The sequence below is a fragment of the Mustela putorius genome, unplaced genomic scaffold (assembly GCF_011764305.1).
Source record: "Mustela putorius furo isolate JIRA1106 unplaced genomic scaffold, ASM1176430v1.1 tig00000589_pilon_pilon_pilon, whole genome shotgun sequence".
Classification (NCBI taxonomy): Eukaryota; Metazoa; Chordata; class Mammalia; order Carnivora; family Mustelidae; genus Mustela; species Mustela putorius.
Window position 1 is genome coordinate 2,403,133 of NW_025421425.1, and position 24,048 is coordinate 2,427,180.

The 24,048-nt window shown below is 50.3% G+C and overlaps 1 protein-coding gene and 1 long non-coding RNA gene across 4 annotated transcripts; one reads left to right on the forward strand and one right to left on the reverse strand.

The window, feature by feature from the left end:
• Positions 1-236: 236 nt before the first annotated feature.
• Positions 237-10,320, reverse strand: CMBL (carboxymethylenebutenolidase homolog). Of its 2 annotated transcripts, none has more exons than XM_004761219.3 (5): positions 10,106-10,320; positions 8,069-8,176; positions 3,715-3,857; positions 1,613-1,704; positions 237-1,115 (listed from the first exon to the last, which is right to left on the reverse strand). In XM_004761219.3, the coding sequence occupies exons 1-5, from the start codon at positions 10,318-10,320 to the stop codon at positions 936-938; spliced, it is 738 nt and encodes a 245-aa protein (XP_004761276.1). In that variant the 3' UTR covers positions 237-935. The 2 variants fall into 2 exon arrangements, with proteins under 2 accessions (XP_004761276.1, XP_004761277.1); XM_004761220.3 differs by lacking the exon at positions 10,106-10,320 and adding an exon at positions 8,254-9,076 and having other exon boundaries at positions 8,069-8,150.
• LOC106006648 lies at positions 2,218-13,167 on the forward strand. Of its 2 annotated transcripts, XR_006607316.1 has the most exons (4): positions 2,218-3,123; positions 8,275-8,421; positions 9,063-11,211; positions 11,414-13,166. It is a non-coding gene; the product is annotated as an uncharacterized LOC106006648 (long non-coding RNA). The 2 variants fall into 2 exon arrangements; XR_006607315.1 differs by lacking the exon at positions 2,218-3,123 and having other exon boundaries at positions 8,283-8,421; positions 11,414-13,167.
• Positions 13,168-24,048: the final 10,881 nt, after the last annotated feature.

The window sequence follows — 24,048 nt, forward strand, 5'->3', positions numbered from 1 at the left end:
TCCTTGTGCAGACTGGCTCTGTCCACAAACGGCTCTTCCCGGCCACGTGTGGCCGCTGAGCGCCTGGCACGGGGGCCGGGGCTCCCAAGGAGCTAAGCTGGTTCGTGGGATTTAATCTAAAGTAATTCAAATCTAAACACTGGAACTTGACCCTGCACCCCTTCCAAGTGATGCAGCTCCACGCCCTTGGCCTGGAAAATGCCGTTTTAGAAAAACACTTCCTAGGAGACCGTCACTGTAATCCATCAGTCTTTATTAGCTTTTAGAAAAAGCCACACATTCAAAAAGTAAGTTTATTGGCTTGATGTAATTAGGTCAATGAAACCCTGTTTCAACTTCAGGATTTCTCACAGTGCAACGTATGAACGTGATAGACCGATCCGTATTAGGACAGATAAATGCCCCATGAAGCTGGGCTTTGAATTTGAGTTTATAGCTCACGTTCTTCACGGCTATACTGTGCCCATTATCTTAAAGGATGTACTTAATTAAAACACAAGAAGTCCACATCTGAGCTGTCAGCAGGTCCATAAACAGCCCTAAAGATTTTATTTATTTGACAGAGACAGACACGACGAAAGGGAACACGAGCAAGGGGGAGTGGGAGAGGGAGAAGCAGGCTTCCCGCTGAGGAGGGAGCCCATGCCGGGCTCGATCCCAGGGATCATGACCCGAGCTGAAGACTGAGCCCCCTCAGGCACCCCAGCACCCTAGGTTCTTACAGTTAGGATATTACCCGATCAGTCAAATCCATTGTTTAGGGGCTTTTTTAACATGTTAAAAGCTAAATTATATCATGCATTAACAGAGGAAATAATGAGTTTCAGGATTCCCTGGTTCATATAAAGTGAAAATTAAATCAAATGATCCAAATATCCCAAAGCACGTTTCTGGGTGCAAGGAAGCTGTTTTGAGTAAGTTACGCTTGGCCACAGCTAAACATACTTGTGCAGCCACTCAAGTAAATTTCTTCTTGCCTCGTCAATATAGGGCTTGTCTTCCGCTGAACAATCTTCTCTCTTTCGATGCACAAAGCCATGGGTTTGCCCAGAAAATGTTTTAATTTGATATTCCACTTTGCAGTGTTTTTTCAACTTCTGGGTCAGCAAAGAGACCTGATAGACACAGGATTTCATGATAGTATGATTTTAAGTCTAGTCATCACTTCCATTCCCCAAATCCTCCCTGACTGCTCAGAAAAGAAACTTAACATCAGTGCCTTCAGTTCTGTAGCTATTATGAATTTTTTACTTTTATACCTAACACGGTCCTTATAACCTCTGGCAAAGGAGAGGATTCCAAGCAATATAAAAATGATACAGTATCAGTTCTTTGAAACTATATTAATATCTTTGGTATACCATTCAATATATAACAAAATATTCAATATATTTAAGTAGAAATTATTTTAAATTTGTATTAATATAATGTATTAGTTATGAATAACGATTTCTAAATGACTGCTTTTGAACCAGTTTTCTTCTGCTTTTTTCTTATCAACAAACTGGGTTGAATATACCCACCTTTTTTTTTTAAAGTAAACCCCCCACGATGTGAGGCTCATACTTATGACCCAAGGTCAAGAGTTGCAAGAGGAAAGATGCCAACTTACTTGCTCAAGGGGAATCACAGCATCATTTTCAGCGAAAATGAACAACGTGGGGTTCTTTAAACTGTGCACGTCTTCAGAGTCCTTGACGATGCCTGGAAGATGGGGACAGACACGTGGGGTAGGATTTCCGAACATGGGCCTCAGAAACCTCTGTGGGTCTGGTTTGATTTTTCAAAGTAAAATATGTGCTTTGAGGGTTCAGTTTACTTTCTTTTTAGTAATTCCACAGAAGTGGCCTGGCCTATGAAATCAGTCTCAAAGAGAAACTTACCTAGCTAGACCTTCCTGCTCTCTGGTTCATGAGAAGTCAGGCCAGAAATAGTGGAATTAGACCTTGCTGTCTGCTTGGCCTGCCCAGAGGCAGGAGCAGCCTGAAAAACGCCCCCTTGTGCGACGATGCCTTCCTTTACAAACAGGGGACAGACTTTCAAATCTGGACCATCTGGCCCCTCCTGTTCTAGAAGTCTCTCACAATCCACAGAAGCCCCACAGCGTCCGACCTCAGTTTGCCAAGTGGCTTCATACATAAGGTGGCGCGGCTGTTCCCCAGGCTATTGGTGCTCCGACCAGACCACGGTTGTGACGTCACGGGTATGACATCACAGGTGTGGAACCCGGTCCTTTCATCCTTTGTTTCAGAATTTTAGCGCACATTTGGTCCAAAGCCTGTTCTGCCCCGGGCATTCAGACCACAGCCGGCGCTCTGCCCACGATCTGTCTGTGATCCGAAGCCATTTTAAGGCAACTAGTGTTAAAGGAAATTATTCTGACATTGTGAAAGGAAGTTTTATTCAAGAAGGACCACCAGAATGAGGTCTGGCTATAGGAGAGAGAGATCGCTCAACCCGAAAACCAGGACAACTGGGGATTTAGCGCCAAGGAGCAGGGCGCGGGGGCAGCGGGTGGGAAAGGACTAAGAGCAAGCATCAGAGTGAGACGGGTTCTGGCCGTTGGACGTGACAGAATTCCGGCTCCCGCGATCCCGGGGGTGGGGGGTGAGGAATGTGGTCGGACATCCAAAGTTGGGGGGTTCTCACTAGGCTGCCCCAATGGGCCAAGGACAGAGCCCAGTCGGGGCCCCCCCAAAAAGAGGACTCACAGAGGAGCCTGGCTCAGGTGTGGGCGGGACAGGGTCCCAGGCAGTAGGAAGAAGAAACAAGGGGCATCTCCTGCTTCCATGTCTGGTCGGCAGCACTGCCAAGCCAAGCAGCGCAGAGGGCTTCCCCTCCCCTGTAGCCCCTCTCGAGGAGGCAGGGAGCCACAGGAGGGCTGGCCACGCTCCACAGAGGTGCTGACCCCTCTGTTAAGGCCACCAGGCATCGCGGGACCGCCAAGGTTCGACGCTCCCAGGCGTCTCCGGAGTCCTGCCGAGGCCCTCAACTCGCGCAGCGCGCACCAGCGGCCACAAGGGGGAGCCGGCGAGGCGTCCACGCGGGAGAGCCTTCGTTTCGCACAAGGGGACGGTCATCCCCGCTGTGCCCACAGCCAAGTGACAACGTACTCTCTTCGGTGTAAGTCAGTATATTTAAAGGATTTTTTTTTTAATGCTAAAAGTAAGCAAAATCACCACAGCGAACAGCCACTGAAAGAAAACCAGATTCCCTTCTGTCTTTTTTCTTTTCTTTCTTCTTTTCTTTCTTTTCACGTGTCTAAGGGCCGCTCCTCCCGCGGGGACCCAGTACGCCACGCCCCCGCGCACGCGCGCTCCCGCTTCGTTGCCATGGCAGCGGCGGTCCGTCCCGCCGCACGGCTTCGGCGCCGCCGCACGGCCCTCCCCTCCCCTCCCCCCCCCGCCTCAGCCCGCGCCGCGCCCCCGGACCCTCCCGCTCGGGACGGCGGCTCACGGGGTCCCTCAGAAGGAACGCGGCCGGAGAGCCACCACGATCCCGGAGACATACGTTACCCCCGTCGCCCTCGGGCTCGGGGACGGTCCCGACCGCACAGCGCGGGGACCGGGGCTCCGGGTCCCGGGGACAACTCGGCCTCCGGCACCCCCCAGCCGGCCCTCCCCTCTCAGGGCTGCAGAGCCGAGCCCCTGCGGACGCGCCGCCCCTCCCCCAGGCCTCCCGCTTCCACCGCGTCGGCGCGCCAGGCGGATTTACCGTAGACGGACACGCCCGCCCGGAGCCCGGGGTACGTCATCATCACGTGGTGCGCGGCCACGCCCCCCCAGCAGAATCCCACGACGCCGACGCGCCGCGCGCCGCACTGGCGCTGCAGGTAGGTCAGCACGGCGTCCAGCTCCCTGGAACGGAAAGTTCGGGCGTCAGGGGCGCCGGGGCCGCTCGGTCGGCGGAGCGTCCGCCTCCGGCTCGGGTCGCGACCCTGGAGGCCGGGATCGAGCCCCGCACCGGCTGCCCCTCGGCGGGGAGCCCGCTCCTCCCTCTGCCCCTCCACGCCCCCCCGCTCGCCCTCCCGAAGAAAATCCTACAAAAAGCGAAGAAAGGCGGCTAGCGGCCCCTTGTAGGTGGGCTCTGGGGAGCCAGCCTCGGAGCCGCGGTCGCCGGGGCGGGGAACCACCGCACGAGGGGCGCGGACTCCGGCCCGGAGACGGGCGAGCCCCGGGCTGCGGCGGGAGCAGAGCTGCTGACGCGGTCGATGCCGCTGCTCTGCGGGCGCGCGGGCCGCCGAAAAGAAGGTAACCCTGGGACAGGACGGCGGCGCTGCCAGAGGCTAGGGTGGCAGTCATTTTGCAACATATAAACGTGTCGAATCAACACTGCACGCCTTACACTTACACAGCATTATGGGTCAATTATATCTCAGTAAGGCGAGGGCAGGGGGCGGGCAAAAAGACAACCGAGAGGCATTTTGTGAGCACCCCGTCTCTCGCCCCCTCCGTCCCCCCGCGCAGGGGGCGAGCGCGGGACAGCAGGTGCTCGGCCCCTGGGCAGTCACGGGGCTTCCGCAGCAGCTCTGCCTCCGCGGTCTGCGATTCTTGCATTTGGAGCTCTGTCCTCCCCCGCGGCTGCCGCAGTGATGCACATCGCCCCACGGGTCTCCCCAGGTCTCTCCACCAAGCACAAGCCTCCTCCAACCACCGGACAGAGCGGCGGGCGGGCTCTGTGCAAACCACAAATCACACCAGCCCACAGCCCAGGTGAAAGCTGAGCCCTGACAGTAAAGGCCAGAGGCCAAAGCACAGCGTCCTAAGACCTGATCCCAAGATCCACGCACGGAGCAGCCCAGCCTGCTCGCCTCTGGCAGACACAAGCCCCCCAGCCGGGCAGCTCCCCAAACTTCACTCCCGCAGCTAACACCCCGACTCAGGACCACCGGTCTCCTCCTGTGCCCAAAGAGTAGAGCAGGACTTGGAAAGTTGCCAGCACGATGTAAGCCAGAAGAACACCAGGAGTGGCCCTGTCTTTGCAAATGGTTTATTTGCAAATTGCTTGTTGAGAACTCAGTGTATTTTCAGCTAGAAGCAAACTGAACGGAGGTTGAGGAACCTCCCAAACGGAGGTTTAGTGCCAACCAGAAAGTTCTGGTTTGATCGGATAAGGAAGAAATGCTACAGCTTTAAAAAGAGAGAGCAAGCCATTCTCTTGCACTTCCTCTCCCTTTTGATCATAGCATATCCTGGAGCACCTTTAAATAAATGGATTCTAGTGCTAAGTACAGGGCACTTACAGTCCTCATGTGAACGGTAATTAAGTAATTCCGCAAAATAACATGGAAAGAGCAATAGTTCTTGACATTTGGGGTTATAATTTTTCCTCGGATGCTTTGATCTCAAGAGTAACTGCCTTAATTGGAGACGAGGAGGAAGAGGTCACTTCTATAAAAACACTTGAGCTCATGTGAATATGTCTTGGCTGGTGCTGCTCTGCACGTGTTCCCTACTTTTCTGGAAGCACCAGGGTTCAGCTTTGGATGAAGCTCTCCTCCCACCCACCAGTGCTTGGTTCATACACCTTGGGGGATTCTGCACTAGGTTCCAGTTGTGAAGTGTGTGGTGCAGGCTGACCAGCAGAAAGCATAGCCATTTCCTGGCCACAATAACTCATTCCAGGACAGACCTATGACTGAGTGATAGCCATTAGGGCAAAATGTGAATTTTGCTGGGTTGCTGGAAAAGGGACCGATGGAAGGCTGGAGCTGCTGCAGCCATCTTGTCACCCAGCGGCAAGAGCTGCCTGAGAATGGAGCCAGTAATACAATCAACCTAGTAGAGAAATTTTGGAAGGCAAGCCCCAGAGATAGTTTCTGTACTAGGAACCAACCCCTGCTTCAAGCCAGAAACTACCTCTTTTCAGCTCTATAAACCAATAAACCCCATGACTGCTTAAGCAGTAAGCATTCAAGATGGGTTTTATGTTACTTAAGAACACACTTGACCATCGCTTCTCGGCCTTTTGGCTAAGATCAAGTGTAGAACACACTTGACCAGATACAAGGACTTCAGTCTCCTTTCAAAGTGAGTGTTTCTCTTTCTCTCTCTCTCCCCGCCCCACCTTTTGTTTTGTTTTGCTTTGCTTTGCTTTGTTTTTTGAGAGAGAGAGCACACAAGGGCAGGGAGAGGGGTAGGGCAGAGGAAGAGGGGGAGAGAGAGAATCTCAAGCAAGCACGGAGCCCAACATGGGGCTTGATCTCACAATCCTGAGATCATGACCTGAGCTGAAATCAAGAGTCACACGTTTAACCGACTGAGCCTCCCAGATGCCCCAGTGTTTCTCTGCCTCATTTTTAAATGCATTAAACATTTTAAATGTTTAAAATGCATGGCTCTCCTTTTCCCCAGTGGAACAGTGCCGCTGGGCTGCTCCAACATCTGCCAGAAACTATCACTCTGCTTTGTGCTCACAATTGGCAGGCAGACCCCTGCCCCAGTTTTTCCTCAGAAAGTCACAAAAGGTCCTAACTATTCTCCCCGACCCCGGCCCCCCATGGAAAGATGAATTCCACAGTCGCATCCCGGTCTCTGTGGTTCTCTTGTGTTTCTACTTCTAATTTTTCTCTCTACATCTGGCTTCATTTTGGTTTTCTTGGCGTTGCAGGTTAGGGGTGCAGGTCTCCTGGGAGGGACTAGGAAGAGGTTAAGTGTGCGGGAGGCTTCTCCCCAGGAATCTCGGGGCCAACGCTGAGGAAGAAGAGGGAAGGAGGACACAGAGCCAGGCAGGGGGAGCAGCCGGCTGTGACAGTCTCCACCAGCTCCTCAGGGAGGCTTGGAGCCGAGGTGGCCGCTGAGGGTCCCCCTGACTTGAGGCGAAGGAGCCAGGCTACACAGCCCTGCAGGAAGACTCCTCAGGATGGGACAGAGGAAGACAAGGCAGCTGATGTCCCAGAGACAGTCCCCCGGACCACTGCTGCGCTGGTCTCCCGCCCGTAAGCTTGGCCATGCCGGGAGCTCCCAGTGCAGCCCGCAGCACAGGCCCTGCGAGAAGGGGTTCCCAGTGAGTGTGGTGCATGAAAATGGGGCTGAGAAGCCAGGTAGGGGCACTCAGCAGGGCCCCAGGCCCTTCTGGGCTAGGGGCAGAAGTCTGCCTGGGGTCCACCAGCCCTGAGTGCAGTTCTTGAAGGGCATTCTGGTGGGGGAAGGAACAGAAAGTTCCAGGGACCGCATGCCCATGGGCAGGGCCCCACATTCTTAGCAGTTTCCCCAACCTCAGCTGGGGGAGCAGCTTATCAAACCCAAGGCTCATGTCCGGTGACAGGGAAGGAGGGTTCAGATGGCCAAGGTGATTTGGGCTGGTGTTGGGGGAACCTCCTTTGCCCTGGGCTCACACTGACTTGTTCAGGAGAAGCCTGGCATCAGAGAACCTTCCTGGCCCTTTCCCCCTGCACACTTAGCCCAGACAGAAAGAGCTGTCTGGACGGCAGCTAAGCACACTGTTCCTGGCTTCTGGGCCACAGGAGCTAATTCAATAAAAAGCTGAAATCCTGGGGGGATCCCCTTCTTTTACTTCTCACTGCTCCCTGGACCCTGACAAGATGGCAGTCCTGGTCTAATGGGCCTGGTGTCAAGACCTGAAGTCTCTCAGAGGGGGACGTGGGGGGTCAGGTCTAGGCTGGGGGAGGGGCAGCCCTTTGGGTTTCCTGTCAGCTGAGCCCTAGTGGGCAAGCCCCTGACCCACTGCCTCGACTGGTTCTGCAGCCTGGACAGGAAGGAAGGAGTGTTGACCCTATGCACCTCAAAAGCACCCTTGTCAAGGGAAATCGGGCCACCACAAAGTGGTCCTTCCCCAACGTTCCCTTGGCATGAGCGCCACAAAGTCGCTCAGAGAGGGAAGCAGAGAGCCTGCTGGTGTCCCGCCTTCCAGGCCACACACAGGCTCCATGAAAGCCGGTTTCCTTAGGCATTAGCAGTGGCCCTGGAAGCCCCACAGGAGGGAGGGTGGGGGTGTCTGAATAGTGAAGCCGAACCCGCTTCTCCCTGCGACCTCCGCTCTCCCGGGGGTCCTGGGACGAGAGCAGGGGTGGGGGGTGGAGGGGGCACAGACATGGACGATAACTTACTTATCGATCTTCCTGGCGTCTCTTGTCTTCAACCACTCCGGGAAGGTGGACCAGTCCCCAGACGGGTGCCATGGCTCCTGACCTACGAAGAAGTCCGGGACGATGGTCCTGTCAAACAGGGACATTCATTGCTCTTCATTTCGGAGCGGCTGGGCTTTGCGGACATTTATGAAGAAGCCTGTTACATTGGTGATTCTGATTCACAGTGGGCACCACGAAGGCCAAGTGTGATTGCATCAGAGAGGCCAGCGGGCACCAGGCCAGACCACCGGGGATTTCACAACCGTAGGTGCACAGCCCCTGCCAGCCTCCTCGGAGCCCAGCCCATCTGAAATGACAAGGCGATCCCGCAGGTACAGTCCCCATGGGATGGACGACCCAGGAAGGAGCCCGAGAGCCCCCTCCCCCCACCCCAGGAGGAGCCACCTGGCTCAGCTGGCCTCCTGCGTTAGTCCCAGGTCAGAGGGTACACCCGGGTCGCGCGTCCAGTCACGGTGACCAAGCAACTTTCCGCCCAGCCTCCGCCCAGGATGCCGACAGGGCACAACCTCCTGCTTAGAGGGAAAGGTCTCCTGCAGGTTCTAAAACAGGCGGCAGAGAGAAAACAAGCCAGTTCCCCTGAGTCCCTGGCCCTCCTCCATGCAGGTCAACCACCCCCCCACCGCCCCAAGGCTGGGTCCACACCGCACCGGCCCGAGACTCGCTTCCCAGAATAAAGGCCGTGGCCACAGATGGAGGAACCCGGCTCTTCCTGCCAGGGTGGAAGGAATCCTGGAATCTGGGTCAGAAGAACCCAACCAAGTTCAAGCCCCAGTACCGCGCCCGCCCACGCCGTGACCTTAATAAGTCACTTTTAGCCTCATTTTCTCGATCTGATGAACAGACAGCCCTGGCCAACCTCGGCGGGTTATTCTGATGGCAAAGGGAGTTGGATAAATGGGAGAGCTCTGTAAGTCACGGGAGCCTTTGCTCATCATGTGTGTTCCGTCTCCAGCTAAGAACCCACCGTAGGACAATGGAAGCCACCACGCGGGGGCCCAGCCTGCAGGTCACTGGGAGGATAAAAGACCTATCCCTGCAACGCCCAGCCCAGCCTCGGGACAACCAGGGTTGGCTACGGTGCTTCTCACTGGGTTTGCCCCTAGTAAGTCACGTGGCCGCCTGTTCCAGACATCTGGGGAAATGAAAAAGTGAAAACTCAAGCACAGACCCTCTTTGCCATCCGCAGTAACGCTGAGTCACACCACCGTGGGCGTGTGACCTTCAAATCGATTTCTCTGGTAGGAAAACAAGGTCGGTACACACTGGATTTGCAGCTTTCTGAGAAAGGAAATCGCGGTGCGCCCCCTCGGGGCTGGTGGGCGGTGGGCTGGCTGAGGCTGGAGGGAAGGACCGGCCCCTCTCCTCCGTGTTTACGGACACTGTGCCAGGACCCGGCGTGATGGGAAGCATACAGGTGTGTTCTCAATACTCAATCCGGCAAAGGCCTAACCTTCAGGAGAGGAGTGAGGTCTCACAGCACCTTCTGGAACCCCTAGGAACTCAGACAGGACCCTGATCGCTTGTGTTTAGCATGTGTTTAGGCTAACCGTGGGTGCCCTGCTTGTAAAATCTGACCCGACTGAGACGTGTCCAAGGCCAAGGAGCAGATCCATTACAGAGCCAGCAAGGGAGGCCGGCCCCAGGTGCCCTGCACCTGCCCAGGCAGGCCCCGAAACCAGCAGTAACTCCCTCGGAGTCCAAGGGGTCTACAGGCCCAGGCAGGGCCAGGAGGAGCCAAAGCCCCATGGGGGTGGGGGTGGGGGGGCCACCAGGGGTCTGGGTGCAATGGCAGCCTCTGGACGCCAGGTGGTGGTCAGCTCACGTGACATTCCCCATTTTGGGGGGTGGGGGGAGCACCATGAGATGAGGAAGTAGTAACCTAACTTAGAATGCAGGTGGGGCTCTTTGGCTTTCGTTTTGTTTTCCCTGAAGGGACCATAACAGAGCACAGAAATCTCCAGGAATTTAAGGAAAAGAACAGAACTTCCTACGTACGTGTATCCATTTCCTGCGATCAGGTCAGCCATGTATCTGGTGTTGGGCAACTGCCAGCCAAATATATCTTGAATGACGATCACGGCCTTGTCCGTGTGGAAGGGGGGCTTGGTCACGTAAGCCTTGATGTGCTCGACTTGAACTTCCTGTCCCATCCCTCCATACTCTAGCCTGTGCCCAATGTCACACGGGCAAGGGTGAGCCTCATTAGCCATTGCGGAGATTGAAGGTGGGCTACAGAGAGAGAAACATGCATCATGTTCTGAATGGTGCAAATCCAAAGATGATAAACAGTAAGTTAATTTAAAATCAAGAGTTTTAGAAAAGAATTCATTTTAACTATTTGCATCGTGTATTTAATGGAGGAAATCGCTGGTAACTTGTGATTCTGAGAGGGGCTAACAGAAATCCATTCCTATTACAAACACTAGAAATACCAAAAGGAATGTAACCAACAGATAAAAATTTAAATGGTGGAGCCCAAAAAGGGAACAATCCCCAGCCAGATTGGACAGGAGACTTGAAGCCAGGGTCATGGTGGCAATGAGCAGATACTGAGTGAGCCCGGGCAATCCTGGGGAGAAGGCTAGACCCAGGAACAAGCACTAATACCCCCTGAGATTGGGGATTTGTGACTGAGACCCTACGCAGTGTCAGAGCCCCCAAGGTTTATATTTATTGAGGAAAATAAAAACAAACCAAATAAATAAACAAATAAAACTCCACCAACAAGGACTAGGATGAAGGTTAGAAAGCCCAAGGAGGGAAAAAAGAAACCAATCTCCCGAAATTTCCCCTCTCCCTTCAAAGTAGGAATCCGTAGGTGGTGAAATGAACTAAACAAGTGACCCGGGACAGCGAGATCCCTGGGCACCCGGCAGAAGCAAATGCAAACCTCCTTAGCGCCAGACTTCCATAGTCCAAGACAAAAGGCGCTACCCTGAAGACGGTCAGCAAAGGGGACAGCCTCAGGGTGGCTGGGCTCTGGACACCATGTGCCGGGAGAGCCGACTGGTTTTGTCGGTAGATGGCATGGCGGAGGAGGAGGATCACGCCAAGAGGAGTCGGGGACGATGAGAGTTTTTTGCCGGAGCAACTGGAAAAAGGTAGCGTGTCTTTCAACAAGAAGGGGGAGAGCAGGTTTGAGGAGATCGGGTCTTAAAAGTGGGGTGGTAAGTCGGAACCCTCTGTTGGACAAGCTGAGTGGCAGCTCCTAACAAGAAGATCAGGGCAGGGGCCCAAGCAGAAACGACAAGCTTGAAAGAGTCAGCAGTCCCCAGCCCAGCCTCTTTTTTTTTTTTTTTCCAGATTCCATACACATGAATTTGCCTCGTTGCAAAATTTACTGCAACTCCAAAATCAGTATTTGTCATGCTTTCGCCATCATCCACAGACTTCCGTAGAGCAGTGGCAGATCTGAGTCACTGACACGCACGGTCCCTGCCAAGGTCGAACGAGACAACGCTCTCCCTCCTCACTCAGCCCCCACCGCACACAAGGATCCACTCGCTTTCTGCTGGGTCCCACCGCTCCCGCATTTTGCACTTTCAATGGCGCCTTCATTGTTTCTGAACAGACTCCAGGCGTAGTGCTGAAGAGCCCTCTCGTGATCCTAAGGGCTCCATGTGCCCCCGAAGATAATACGGACGGTAGACAAACCTAGCTCAAACAGCCACTGATGGCAGGTTCAATGTCAATGAATCAACTCTATTATTAAGTAAGGCGTCTCTCCTCAGAAACACACATAAAATGGGGTGACCCATTGACCAATGCACAGAAATGGGACCCGAGGCTCAGAGCGGTGGTTCAGGATTTGCTAGTCTGCTATCCACCTGACTTGATCGACTCTGACTACGTTTGGCCCTCAACGCGGGTTTTAACTTCACGGGTCCACATACATGTGGCTTTTTTTTCCATAAATACACTCTAAGACCATAAATGTATGTTCTCTTTTTTATAACTTTCTCAACATTTTCTTTTCTCTAGCTTACTTCATGGCAGGAATACAGTATTTAACATATATTAACATGCAAACTATGTGTCAGTCATCTGTCTATGGTACCGGCAAGGCTTCCGGTCAACAGTAGGCTATTAGGATTACGTTTTGAGGAGTCAAAAGTTCTAGGCAGATCCCTGACTGCCCAGCGATCAGCACTCCCAGCCCTGGTGTTGTCCAACTGGAGTGTAAACCATGAGGATCAGCTGCACATTATGTTTCAAACCTTGAGAATGAATGACATCGGGAAGGGAACCTGTTAGAGAACACCGTTTTCTTGACCCTTGGCATAAAGCAGCATTCCTTACACTAGACCCAAAAAACACAAACCAGAAAGAAAAGGGTTAATAAAGTTCACGAAGTGTGTATTGGGCTGCTCGAGCTTCTATAACAAAATAGCACAGGCAGGGCAGTTGACATGACAGAAAGGTATTTCTCCCCACTCCAGAGGCTGGACGTCCCAGATCGGGATGCCCGCAAGCTCGATGCTGAGAAGGACTCTCCTCTCCACTCGTGACAGCCACCTTCTTGCTGTGTCCTCACAGGCACCCACAGAGAGAACACACTTTCTGGCCTCTTCTTACAAGAGCACTAATCCCATCCTGGGGCCCCATGCTCACGACCTCCTCTAAACAGAATCACCAAAGGCCCCACCTCCAAATACCAACAGGTTGGGGGTTACAGCTCCCACCTATGAACTTAGCGGGGGACACAAGTTCGTGCACAGCAGTGGCCAACTGTAGAATCCACTCGTAAGACAACTGGGGGAACCGAATTGACTGAATATTTGATGGCACTGAGCATTACTGTTATTGTGGGGGGGACAATACTATCACAGAGATGCTTTGTGTGTGTGTGCGCGTGTGTGTATACAATCCTTAACCTTTTACAGCTACATGCTAATGTATATACAGACAAAAAAACTACATGTCTGGAATATGCTTCAAAATAGTCCAGGGGTGGTAAAGGTGGGGAAGAGTTGTTATTATTTGAGATATCATTCTCAAAGCAGAAGATTTAATATCTAGGTAAGATATAGGAAGAATTCTTGGGGCACCTGGGTGGCTCAGTTGGTTAAGCATCTGCCTTCAGCTCAGGTCATGATCCCAGGATCCTAGGATCGAGCCCCATGTCAGGCTCCCTGCTCAGCAGGGAGTCGGCTTCTTCCTCTCTCTCTGCCTCCCAATCCCCTTGCCTGTGTGTGTGTGCTCTCTCTCTCGCTCGCTCGCTCTCAAATAAATAAAATCTTTATAAAATTTTTTTTAAAAGGGGGCGCCTGGGTGGCTCAGTGGGTTAAGCCGCTGCCTTCAGCTCAGGTCATGATCTCAGGGTCCTGGGATCGAGTCCCGCATCAGGCTCTCTGCTTGGCAGGGAGCCTGCTTCCCTCTCTCTCTCTGCCTGCCTGTCTCCATCTACTTGTGATCTCTCCGTCAAATAAATAAAATCTTTAAAAATAAATAAAATTAAATTAAAAAAAAATTTTTTTTTAAAGGAAGAATTCTTTGGGCACCTCGGTGGCTTAGTTGTTAAGCATCTGCCTTCAGCTCAGGTCATGATCCCAGGGTCCTGGGATAGAGCCCTACATCGGGCTCCCTGTTTGGCAGGAAGCCTGCTTCTCCCTCTCCCACTCCCTCTGCTTCTGTTCCCTCTCATGGTCTCTCTCTGTGTCAAAGAAATATACAAAATCTTTTAAAAAATAAGAGTAGGGGCGCCTGGGTGGCTCAGTGGGTTAAAGCCTCTGGCTTCGGCTCAGGTCATGATCTCAGGTCCTGGGATCGAGCCCCGCATCAGGCTCTCTGCTCAGCAGGGAGCCTGCTTCCTCCTCTCTCTCTGCCTGCCTCTCTGCCCGCTTATGATCTCTCTCTCTGTGTCAAATAAATAAAATCTTTTAAAAAAATAAATAAAAAATAAGAGTAAATAAAAAGGAAGAATTCTTACAAATCAACAAGAAAAAGACAACCCAAGAGAAAAATGCTCCAAAGATAGGAACAGGCAACACACAAACGGGTACACGTGAATGGCACATAGACATATGAAAAGATATCCAACCTCACTGGTATCTAAGAAATCGTACTATTTTGTACATGACACAGATACTATTTTGCACCTTGCAGATTGGGAAATGTCTGTTAGCACCAAGAGCCGTTACGCACGCGGGGAAAAGGGAGGGAACACGAACAGATACAGAATCTGGAAAGTACTCTGACAAGGTCTAGCAAAGTCAAAGATGCAGACACCCTGCAACCCAGAAATCCCACAACTGTGTGTGGGATTTCTATTCCCTAGAAAAATTTAAACCTCTGTGTGCATGCAAGCACACACACACACACACACACACACACACACACACTCATGCCCATATGTGGTGACTATGGAAAAAGATGCTTTTGGTGGCACAGATGTGATGACGGTAACAGGAAGCAGTCTGACTTTCAGGAGAACAGGATAAACTGATGTATCCGTTGTTGTGGGTTGACTTATGTCCCCAGAAAGACATGTTCAAGTCCTAACTCCCAGAATCTATAAATGTGCCCTTACTTGGAAACAGGGTCTTTGCAGAAGTAATCAAGTCAAGGTGCGGTATCTGGGTGGCTCAATCAGCTAAGGGTCTGACTCTCTTGATTTCGGCTCAGGTCCTGGGATCAAGCCCATCAGGTTCCACGCTCAGCAGGGAGTCTGCTTGAAACTCCCTCTCTCTCCCTCTGCCCTCCCCCCCTCAAATAAATAAATCTTAAATTTAAAAAAAAAAGTTAACATGAGGTCACCCTGGATGAGAGTGGCCACTACCTCAGCAGCTAGTATGCTTGTATGAAGAGGGAAATTCAGATACAGAGACACAGGGGAGGAAGGCCCCATGAAGACACAGGCAGAGACTAGAGGGAGGCTCCTACCAGCCAAGGAACACGGGGCAGTGCTAGCAACCATCAGAAACGAGAGGAGAAGCAAGGAAGGATTCCCCTCTGCAGGTTTCAGAGAAAGCAGGGCCCTGCTGACACCCTTGTTTCAGACTTCTGGCCCCCAGAACTGTAAGAATACACTTCTGTTGTCTTACGACCCCCGGCTGTTTCCTATTTGTTACGGCAGCCACAGGAAACAAATACACTCAGAAACAAAGTATACGTATACTTCCAATATGATACATCTTAGCAACATAATGCTAGATAAGACAATGGCCCTTTTGATGCTAAATAAATACTAAAAAGAAAAATATTTCTTTTACTAATAAATATACTGTCATAAAAGTATAACGCATGGGAATAAACACACCACCATTAGACAGTGGTTTCTGGTGAGGGAGAGAGGGTGGAGACCACTGGCTTTAGCTGCATTTGTTACATTTTATTGCCTCAAAGTTCCAATTAAAGACAAAATGTTCACATTTTTTAAGCTTGGGTCATGTGACTATGGGTGCCTGTTAGACTCTTTCCTGCACCTCCCAGGATACTTTAGAAAGGAAATAACTAAATTTTAAAAGAAACACAAATTCAGAGCTAATAGTTTAGGCAAAGAAAATCTGAAACTATTCCTCATGGTTTTGTTTTCACAAGCTCAGTCATAAAACTATTATTAGTAAGAGAGGTCACAACAATCCAGGACCAACAGACGCAAATCTTATGTCTAATGCACTCTTTGTGGACAGCTGGTTCCTTTGGCTGATTTCTTTCTTTCTTTTTTTTTTTTAACTTAAATTCTGTTTAGTTGACATACGGTTTAGCATCAGTTCCAGGAGTGGAGATGAGTGGTTCATCATTTATACACAACACCCAGGGCTCATCACAACAAGCCCTCCATAACGCCCATCCCCCGCCCAGCCCGTCCCTCCCATCTTCCTCTAGCAACCCTCAGTTTGTTCTCCACAGTTAAGACACTCTCGTGATTTGACTCCCTCTCTCTCTCAGCCCCCTCCCAAATAGTCATGTTTTGTTTCTTAAACTCCACATGAGTGAAATCATACAGTATTTGTCTTTCTCTGATTGACATATTTCACTTAGCATAATACACTCTAGCTCCTTCCACATCATTGCAAATGGCAAGATTTCATTCTTTTTGATGGCTGAGTAGTAGTCCATTGTGTGTGTGTGTGTGTGTGTGTGCGCGCGCGCACGCGCGCGTACGTGCATGAGTGTATGTGTGTGTGCACATACATATATACCACTTCTTTATCCATTCATCGGTCGATGGACACTTGGAACTATTTCCATAGCTTGGCAACTGTTAATAATGCTTCCATAAACAGCAGGGGGTACGTACTCCTTTGAATGTGTATTTTAGAATACTTTGGCTAAATCCCTAGTAGTGCAATTGCTGGGTCGTAAGGTAGCTCTATTTTTAACTTTTTGAGAAACTGCCATACTGTTTTCCAGAGTGGCTGCCCCAGTTTGCACTCCCACCAACAGTGTGGGAGGGTTTCCCTTTCTCTGCATCCTCGCCAACACCTGTTGTCCCATGTTGTTAATTTTAGCCCTTCTGACAGGTGTGAGGTGGTATCTCATGGTGGTTTTGATTTGTATTTCCCTGATGATGAGAGACGTTGAGCATCTTTTCATGTGTCTGTTAGCCATCTGGATGTCCTCTTTGGGAAAATGTCTATTTATGTCTTCTGCCCATTTCTTAAGTGGATTATTTGTTTTACGTGTGTTGAGTTTAATAAGTTCTTTATAGATTTTGGATACTAACCATTTATCGGATATGTCATTTGCAAATATCTTCTCCCATTCTATAGGCTGCCTTTTAGTTTTGTTGAGTTTCCTTTGCTGTGCAGAAGCTTTTTATCTTGATGAAGTCCCCATAGTTCATTTTTGCTTTTGTGTCCCTTGCCCCTGTTGACATGTCTAGGAGGAAACTGCTACAGCCAAGGTCAAAGAGGTTGCTGCCTCTGTTCTCCTCTAGGATTTTGATAGTTTCCTGTCTCACATTTAGGTCTTTCACCCATTTTGAATTTATTTTGTGTGTGGTGTAAGAAAATGGTCCAGTTTCATTCTTCTGCATGTGACTGTCCAATTTTCCCAACACCATTTGTTGAAGAGACTGTCTTTTTTCCATTGGACATTCTTTGTCCTGCTTTGTTGAAGATTAGTTGACCATAGAGTTGAGGCTCCATTGCTGGGCTCTCTATTCTGTTCCACTAATCTATGTGTCTGTTTTTGTGCCAGTACCATACTGTCTTGATGATTACATATTTGTAATGGAGCTTGAAGCCCAGAATCATGATGCACCAGTTCTGCTTTTCTTTCTCAGGATTGCTTTGGCTCTCTGGGGTCTTTTTTGGTTCCATACAAATTTTGGGATTGCTTATCCTAGCTCTATAAAAAATGCTGGTGGTATTTTGTTAAGGATTGTATTAAAAGTGTAAATTGCTTTGGGTAATATAGACATTTTAAGAACATCTGCTCTTCTAATCAAAGAGCATGGAGTGTTTTTCCATTTCTTTAAGTCATCTTCCATTTGTTTTCTAAGTTTTGTTTTTTTTTTAAGATCTGATTTATTTGACAGAGATCACAAGTAGGCAGAGAGAGTGGGGAAACAGGCTCCCTGCCGAGCAGAGAGCCCCGCCCAATGCGGGGCTCCATCCCAGAACCCTGAGATCATGACCTGAGCCAAAGGCAGAGGCTTAACCCACTGAGCCACCCAGGTGCCCCAACTTCCTAAGTATTTTATGATTTTTAGAGTATAGATCTTTCACCTCTTTGGTTAAGTTTATTCCTAAGTATCTTATGGGTTTGGTGCAGTTGTGAATGTGATCGATTCCTTGATTTCAGTTTCTGTGGCTTCATTATTGGTGTCCAGGAATGCAACAGATTTCTGTTTATTGATTTTATATCCTGCAATTTGCTGAATTCATGTATCAGTTCTAGCAATGTTTTGGTGGAGTCTTTGGGTTTTCTACAGAGTATTATGTCATCTACAAATCCTGAAAGTTTGACTTCTTCCTTGACAATTTGCATGTCCTTAGGCTGATTTCTTACCTGACTTGTCCTATGGGGCTGCAGAGACCCAAAAAAATCGTGGCCATTTCAAAGTGCCCTTGAGCCTAAATCTTTTTTCTTTATCTCTAACTGATACCCACTTTCTAGAACGGAAGTTTATGGCCAGGAGAGCCACCATCTGGACTGATCTGCACAAAGGGGCAGTACCCAGGACAGGCTGGGTATGGAAAGCTTAACTCCAGCCAGACCCATCAATGGCACAACACGGGTCTGTGTTCTAGGTCAAGCAGATTTTCCAAGGACCTCTCTCCACTGTGGCTCCCAGGGAAAGAGCCTCAGGGCAGTTCTACTGACTGGAGGACACAATGTCTGGACATCCCTTTCAGGATTTTGGCTTTGCCCCGCCCCTCCCCAAATGACACATTTTTTTTTTTTTTTTTTGTTTTTTTTTTTTTTTTTTTTTAAGATTTTATTTATTTACTTGACAGAGAGAAATCACAAGTAGATAGAGAGGCAGGCAGAGAGAGAGAGAGAGGGAAGCAGGCTCCCCGCTGAGAGCCCGATGCGGGACTCGATCCCAGGACTCCGAGATCATGACCCGAGCCGAAAGCAGCGGCCCAACCCACTGAGCCACCCAGGCGCCCGACATTTGTTAAAGGAGACTTTTCAGAAAAAAATAAAAAGATGACTCTCATAAGTTTTTTTTTTTTTTTTAATGAACACATTAAGGATTTTATTGTACTCATATAATAGGAGGGAATGAGGCAGCTATGACAGCTCGTTGGAAGGGAGAAGGAAGAGCACAAGAGCACAGAATAAAGGCATCACAAAAGGAGAGAAGTCTGAGATCTCGAAAGGAGAGAAAACAGGTTTTACCACAGGTGGGAGGAAGCCAACTGATCCTCCACCAGAGGTGACAGAAGTTACTAACTCACTGGTTACCAGCGACTTACAAAGAATCATGGTGGCACCAAGGGGCTAGAATCAGACAACCCAGAAGGGTGTGCCACCGGTGACAGAGGCTGTCCCCAAAAAACACAAAGTTTTTTCTGTGTGACATTCATCATGAGGTCGCTCACGGTGAGCAAAAGTTTTCCTCCTATTGGGGAAAATCCACAGGGATGGGACAGTGGGTCTGACACAGACGGTGGGAGCCTCATAAAATGTATCAAGGAGGGCTTTTCTGGAGAACCTGGCTGGCTTGGTCCGTAGAGCATGCAAGTCTTGATCTCGGGGCTATGAGTTTGAGCCCCATGTCAGGTGCAGAAATTACTTTAAATCTTAAAAAATAATAATAATAATTAAACAGAAGAAGAAGGGCTCTTCTGTTTCATAGAAGGTGGGCTTGGCAGCACTCACTGGCCACCTCGAGATCGGATCTGTGGTCTCCAATAGTGAAGCCTCTGGAAGTCAGAACGCTCCTCCTGGCACCAAGGATAACCAAGACGCGCCCCTGCAGAAGAGACCCTGACTGGCACCTTCTTTACGAGGCCACACTGGCTAGCAGCGCTAACATCTCACCATCCGCCCGTGACCTTCATGCAAGATGCAGCAAGACTGTGAATGACCTCAAGGCCCCCTCTCCCAAAGTGACTTACGGTCCCTTCACCAAGCTCCTCTGAACTCTCCTCTCAAATAGACCCTGATTTGGGGGTTCCATTCCAGTAAGAATCTAAGTCAGCTTCACAGAATTCCTGACTCTTCAAATCTAATCTGATTCCTCATCCTCCACAGCCCACACCCACACCCCACCCCTAGGGTGAGGTCTGATCCCGCTGGCTTGTCTTTTGCAAGAACCCATTCAATCGGTTTTCCAGAACTCCCATCCCCTAGGATGCTTCCTTCCTCTTAGCGATTTTCCATCCACTGACCCCCGCTCCACTCTTTGGCTCTAAATTCCCACTTTTCTTTGTTATTTCCGGAGTTGAGCCCCATCTCTCTCCCCCACTGTAAAACCCCACTTTACTGGTCCCTAGCTCTATCCCAATGGTCCTGAGTAAGGTCTGCTTTCCATTCTTTACCAAATGCCATGAATGAATAATTTGTCCTCCCACACCCTACAGCCCTACTTCACATACCAAGGGTTTCTACGATATCACAAGTCAAGACCCACGGGGATCACTGGTGCCTGTTTGATCTGCCAATTCCCAGGGGCTGACATGTCCTGTCCTCTCTCCTAACTGGAACCTTTCTGAGGCATTCCTTTGCCCCCATATATCTCCATGCTTCCTGACTCCTCTCTTGAACCAGTTATAACATCTGCCTGGTTCCCTTTTTCATGAATGAAATAGAATCTTTTAAAATGTGCTCATTAAAAATTTTTTTTTTTTTAAGTAATCTCTACACCCAACATGGAGCTCGAACACACAACCCCGAGATCAAGAGTCTGACGCTCTACCAAGGGAGGCAGCCGGGTGTCCCAACACGGGCTCATTTTTATATCTGTATGAGAGTCACGATTTTACCTCTCGCTGAAAATTATCTTTTAACCGCGATGGAACAACATTCCCTTTTTCTCACTGGAAGTCAAAAAGCAAGAAACGGGTGGTAAAGCATGGTCCAGCAAGTCTGGCTTTCCTGCTCTCATACCCTCAAGGATTTCAATAATTCGTAAGTCAGACTTCTCTATGCAATGACGTTCTCCAGCAGAAACAGAGAAAACAGATTTCCAAGAGCAAAGGGAACAGGCGCCAATGGGACTCTAACCAGCAACGGTATCAAGGAATAAATCGCTAGAAGCTTCAGAGATTTGGAAACCATCAGCAAGCCAAACACAGGCTAAAAGGTACCAGGAAGGCAGTGGCGGAGGGAAGGCTCGGGGTTTTCCCGTACTGGGTAAACAAAGCAGAAACTTGCCTGGCCACTGATTCCCGATCTTGAAGCTGGGAAGGCTCAGCCGCCGCCCTACTTATGCGTCTACCCCCACGATGATCCTACAACTCCAGATATTTATTTGTCAGCAATCCTGCCTGTATTTTCCAGAGGGTCCAGGTCTAGGCAGCAAGCATTAGAAAGGCAGACGGATCAGCCCGCTGGCCTGCAAGCATGCCAGTCACGTGGCCGCCTCTGGCCTTCTCTCAAGTTCTCCTGAGGCCTGGAGAGCCCTGCCCCCAGACACCTGCGGGGCTCACTTCTGACCACCTTCTTTTCCGTGGGCTTTGGAAACAACAGGTTGTGTTTGCTCCAGGCACAGCCAGCCCAGTCAAGGGACAGGCAGCCCTAGGGTCAGCCCTAGGGTCAGAATGCTTGCTTAAATGACTATCCTAAGGAATGTAAATATTTTGCAGATTCCAAACTCCTGAGACGGAAAAGACCTCCAGGGCACAGACAAAGTGGTCACCTGCTAGTGTGACCTCACGGGCCTCCAGTCAGCAGTGTCCACCTTCTCAGGAGATCCCTCCCCGAATTCTGCCCCTAAAAGCCCTCATTTGCAAGCCATCCAGGATTCTGGACTTCCGGGCATTGGCTGCCTGCTCTCCCGGGTAGCGCCACTCCAATAAACCCGCTGGCTCTCTCCTCGGCAAAAGCTCGGTGTCCATTTTCACCGGCTTGCTGCCTATCTGGGGGGCAAACTCTCCCTTGGTTCGGCTACATTTTGATGCACATGTGCTCATTCTCCCCGCAGGCTTATGCTGGGAAGAACCAGACAACCCAAGGTCCAACTGTAGGTCAGTAATTCCAGAGCATTCCGTGGCATGAAAGAAAGGCACCAGATAAATGGGAAAACTTAACACGAGTTTCCGTACTACAGTATGACTTCAACTACGCTTTTCAACCTTGTGGCTAAACCACGCGGGACAACACACCAAGGCGGGCTGGCCAGGGCTGCTTTTCCGCGGTGACAAGGTACTATGCCGCTTTGGTACAAAGTCAGGTTTTGAACAAGGGCTTCGATCGGCTCGTGACCTGCGCGCACGGCGGACTCGCTCTACCTCCGGCAAACGCGCGCGCGAGAGAGCAGAGCGGGCTGCGCGCGTTCCTGGGCCCGCGCAGTGCACGTACCTGTCCGCCGCCCGGAGCCTGCGTTCTCCCCGCGCCGAGACGGCCCGCCGAGCCCGGGGACTGGCGGGGCGGGCGGGGCGGAGGCGCCTCCCGCCGGGACGGAAGTGGACGCGCTGACGGAGGGCGGCGGATCCCTGCGGGCCAGTGGCTGCCCCGGATTCCCAGCCTCCCGCCAAGGCCCGGCGGGAGGGAGGGAGGGGGAGGGGCGGGGGGAGGCCTGGAGGGCACGGGGCGGGTGGGGGAGGGGAGAAGGGCGGGGCGGGGAGGGGAGAAGGCGGGGAGCGGCGAAGGCAGGGAGGCGGGAGGCGGGAGGGGGCCCCGAAGCAGGAAGACGCCCCGCCCGTGAAATTTGCATGAGCGCCGGCCTCGTAGGACCTGTTGTGAGTCTGGATTAGGCCATTTTTTAAAAAATAAATTGTTACATAGTTCCATATTCATCGTTGTCCTCCACTTCATGCTTTGGTCCCCGAAAATCGTCATAACCAATTGCTTTGGATGCAAATGTTAAGAAAAGAGGAAGAAACGCGCATTAGGAAAATCAGTGACAGTGGCGAAAGGAGCAGCTTTCTGAAGCCACAAGAAGTTAATCCCAGGTCTTGGAACCCCAAAGGGAACCTCATTAATTTAGTTGCTTCTAATCGGAAAATGCATGAGTCCAGACTGAGGGTGACTTTTTCCTTCAGGGATCTTTCGTGCAGAGAGAAGGCAAATCAGTAAGATAGAAAGACCGCGGCCGGAAGGTTTGTGAGGGAGACAGCTTGTTGTTCAAGGGTAACCGTCCGGCAAAGATAGAATCACGATGCTCGCACACGTGTGAAAATGACCCGTGTTAAAGATTTTACGCTCCTCATTCATTAATGAGGGATCCAGGCAGATGTTAGAACGAGTTCAGAGGCGCAGGGGTGGCTCAGTCCTTTAAACATGCGGCTCTTGATTTCAGCTCAGGTCGTGATCTTAAGGTTGTAAGATTAAGCTCCCACCAGTTCCGCAAGCCTGGAGCCTGCTTGAGATTCTCTCTCCCTCTGCCCCTCCCCGGACTCACATGCACTCTCTCTTTGTCTCTCAGATAAATAAATAAATAAAATCTTAAAAAAAAAAAAATGTTTTAAAAGAACAGCTCAAAAGAAAAACCCCAAGGGCGCCTGGGTGGCTCAGTGGGTTAAGCCTCTGCCTTCGGCTCAGGTCATGATCTCAGGGTCCTAGGATCGAGTCCCGCATCGGGCTCTCTGCTCAGCAGGGAGCCTGCTTCCTCCTCTCTCTCTGCCTGCCTCTCTGCCTACTTGTGATCTCTGTCTGTCAAATAAATAAATAAAAATCTATAAAAAAAAAAAGAAAAGAAAAGAAAAACCCCAAAAAATCATACATTTGCGTTTATAAAGAGTAAAAAATTGTTGAAAGTGTAGAAGGAGGCAAACTGGCTTTCTTCCAGGGGATAGGAAAGGAGAGCGGGTGATACAGGACGGTCTCGGTGTCTGCCATTTACGTGCAACTTACACAATTGTCAGGCGTCTCCAAGACATTGAAAGATGAGAATCAGCCTGGAAAACATCTTCTAGACAAGCCTAGTTTTCCATCAATGCACAAAATTGTTCCTATAAGACTGTTTTGAAGCACTTTCCAGCATCTTGGAAGTACCATTGACATAGAAAGACCAGATATGACTAATGACACGTCATTTTTCTTTATTTGCTAATAATTTGGCTCCCTAAGCATCATTACTAACTTCTGATTTAATAACACAGTGGTTAACACGCGATAGTTCATAATCTCGAGACTCTTTGCCTTGCTGCAGTTTGCTGGCTCAGTGTTAAAGTTACTTAAAAAAAAAAAAAAAAAAAGTTGTCTCCCCATCAGTCTCAATTAACAAAATGTGCTGTAGATTCAAATGTTATGAGGCAGCCCTTTATTACAAAATACGCCTCTGCCACAGTATTCAAAAGCAGTTAATTCCTACCATTTTCCCACCTTGTTTCCCAAAAGGATCTAGCAGATCCTTCGTCCGGTTTAACCCATCATTT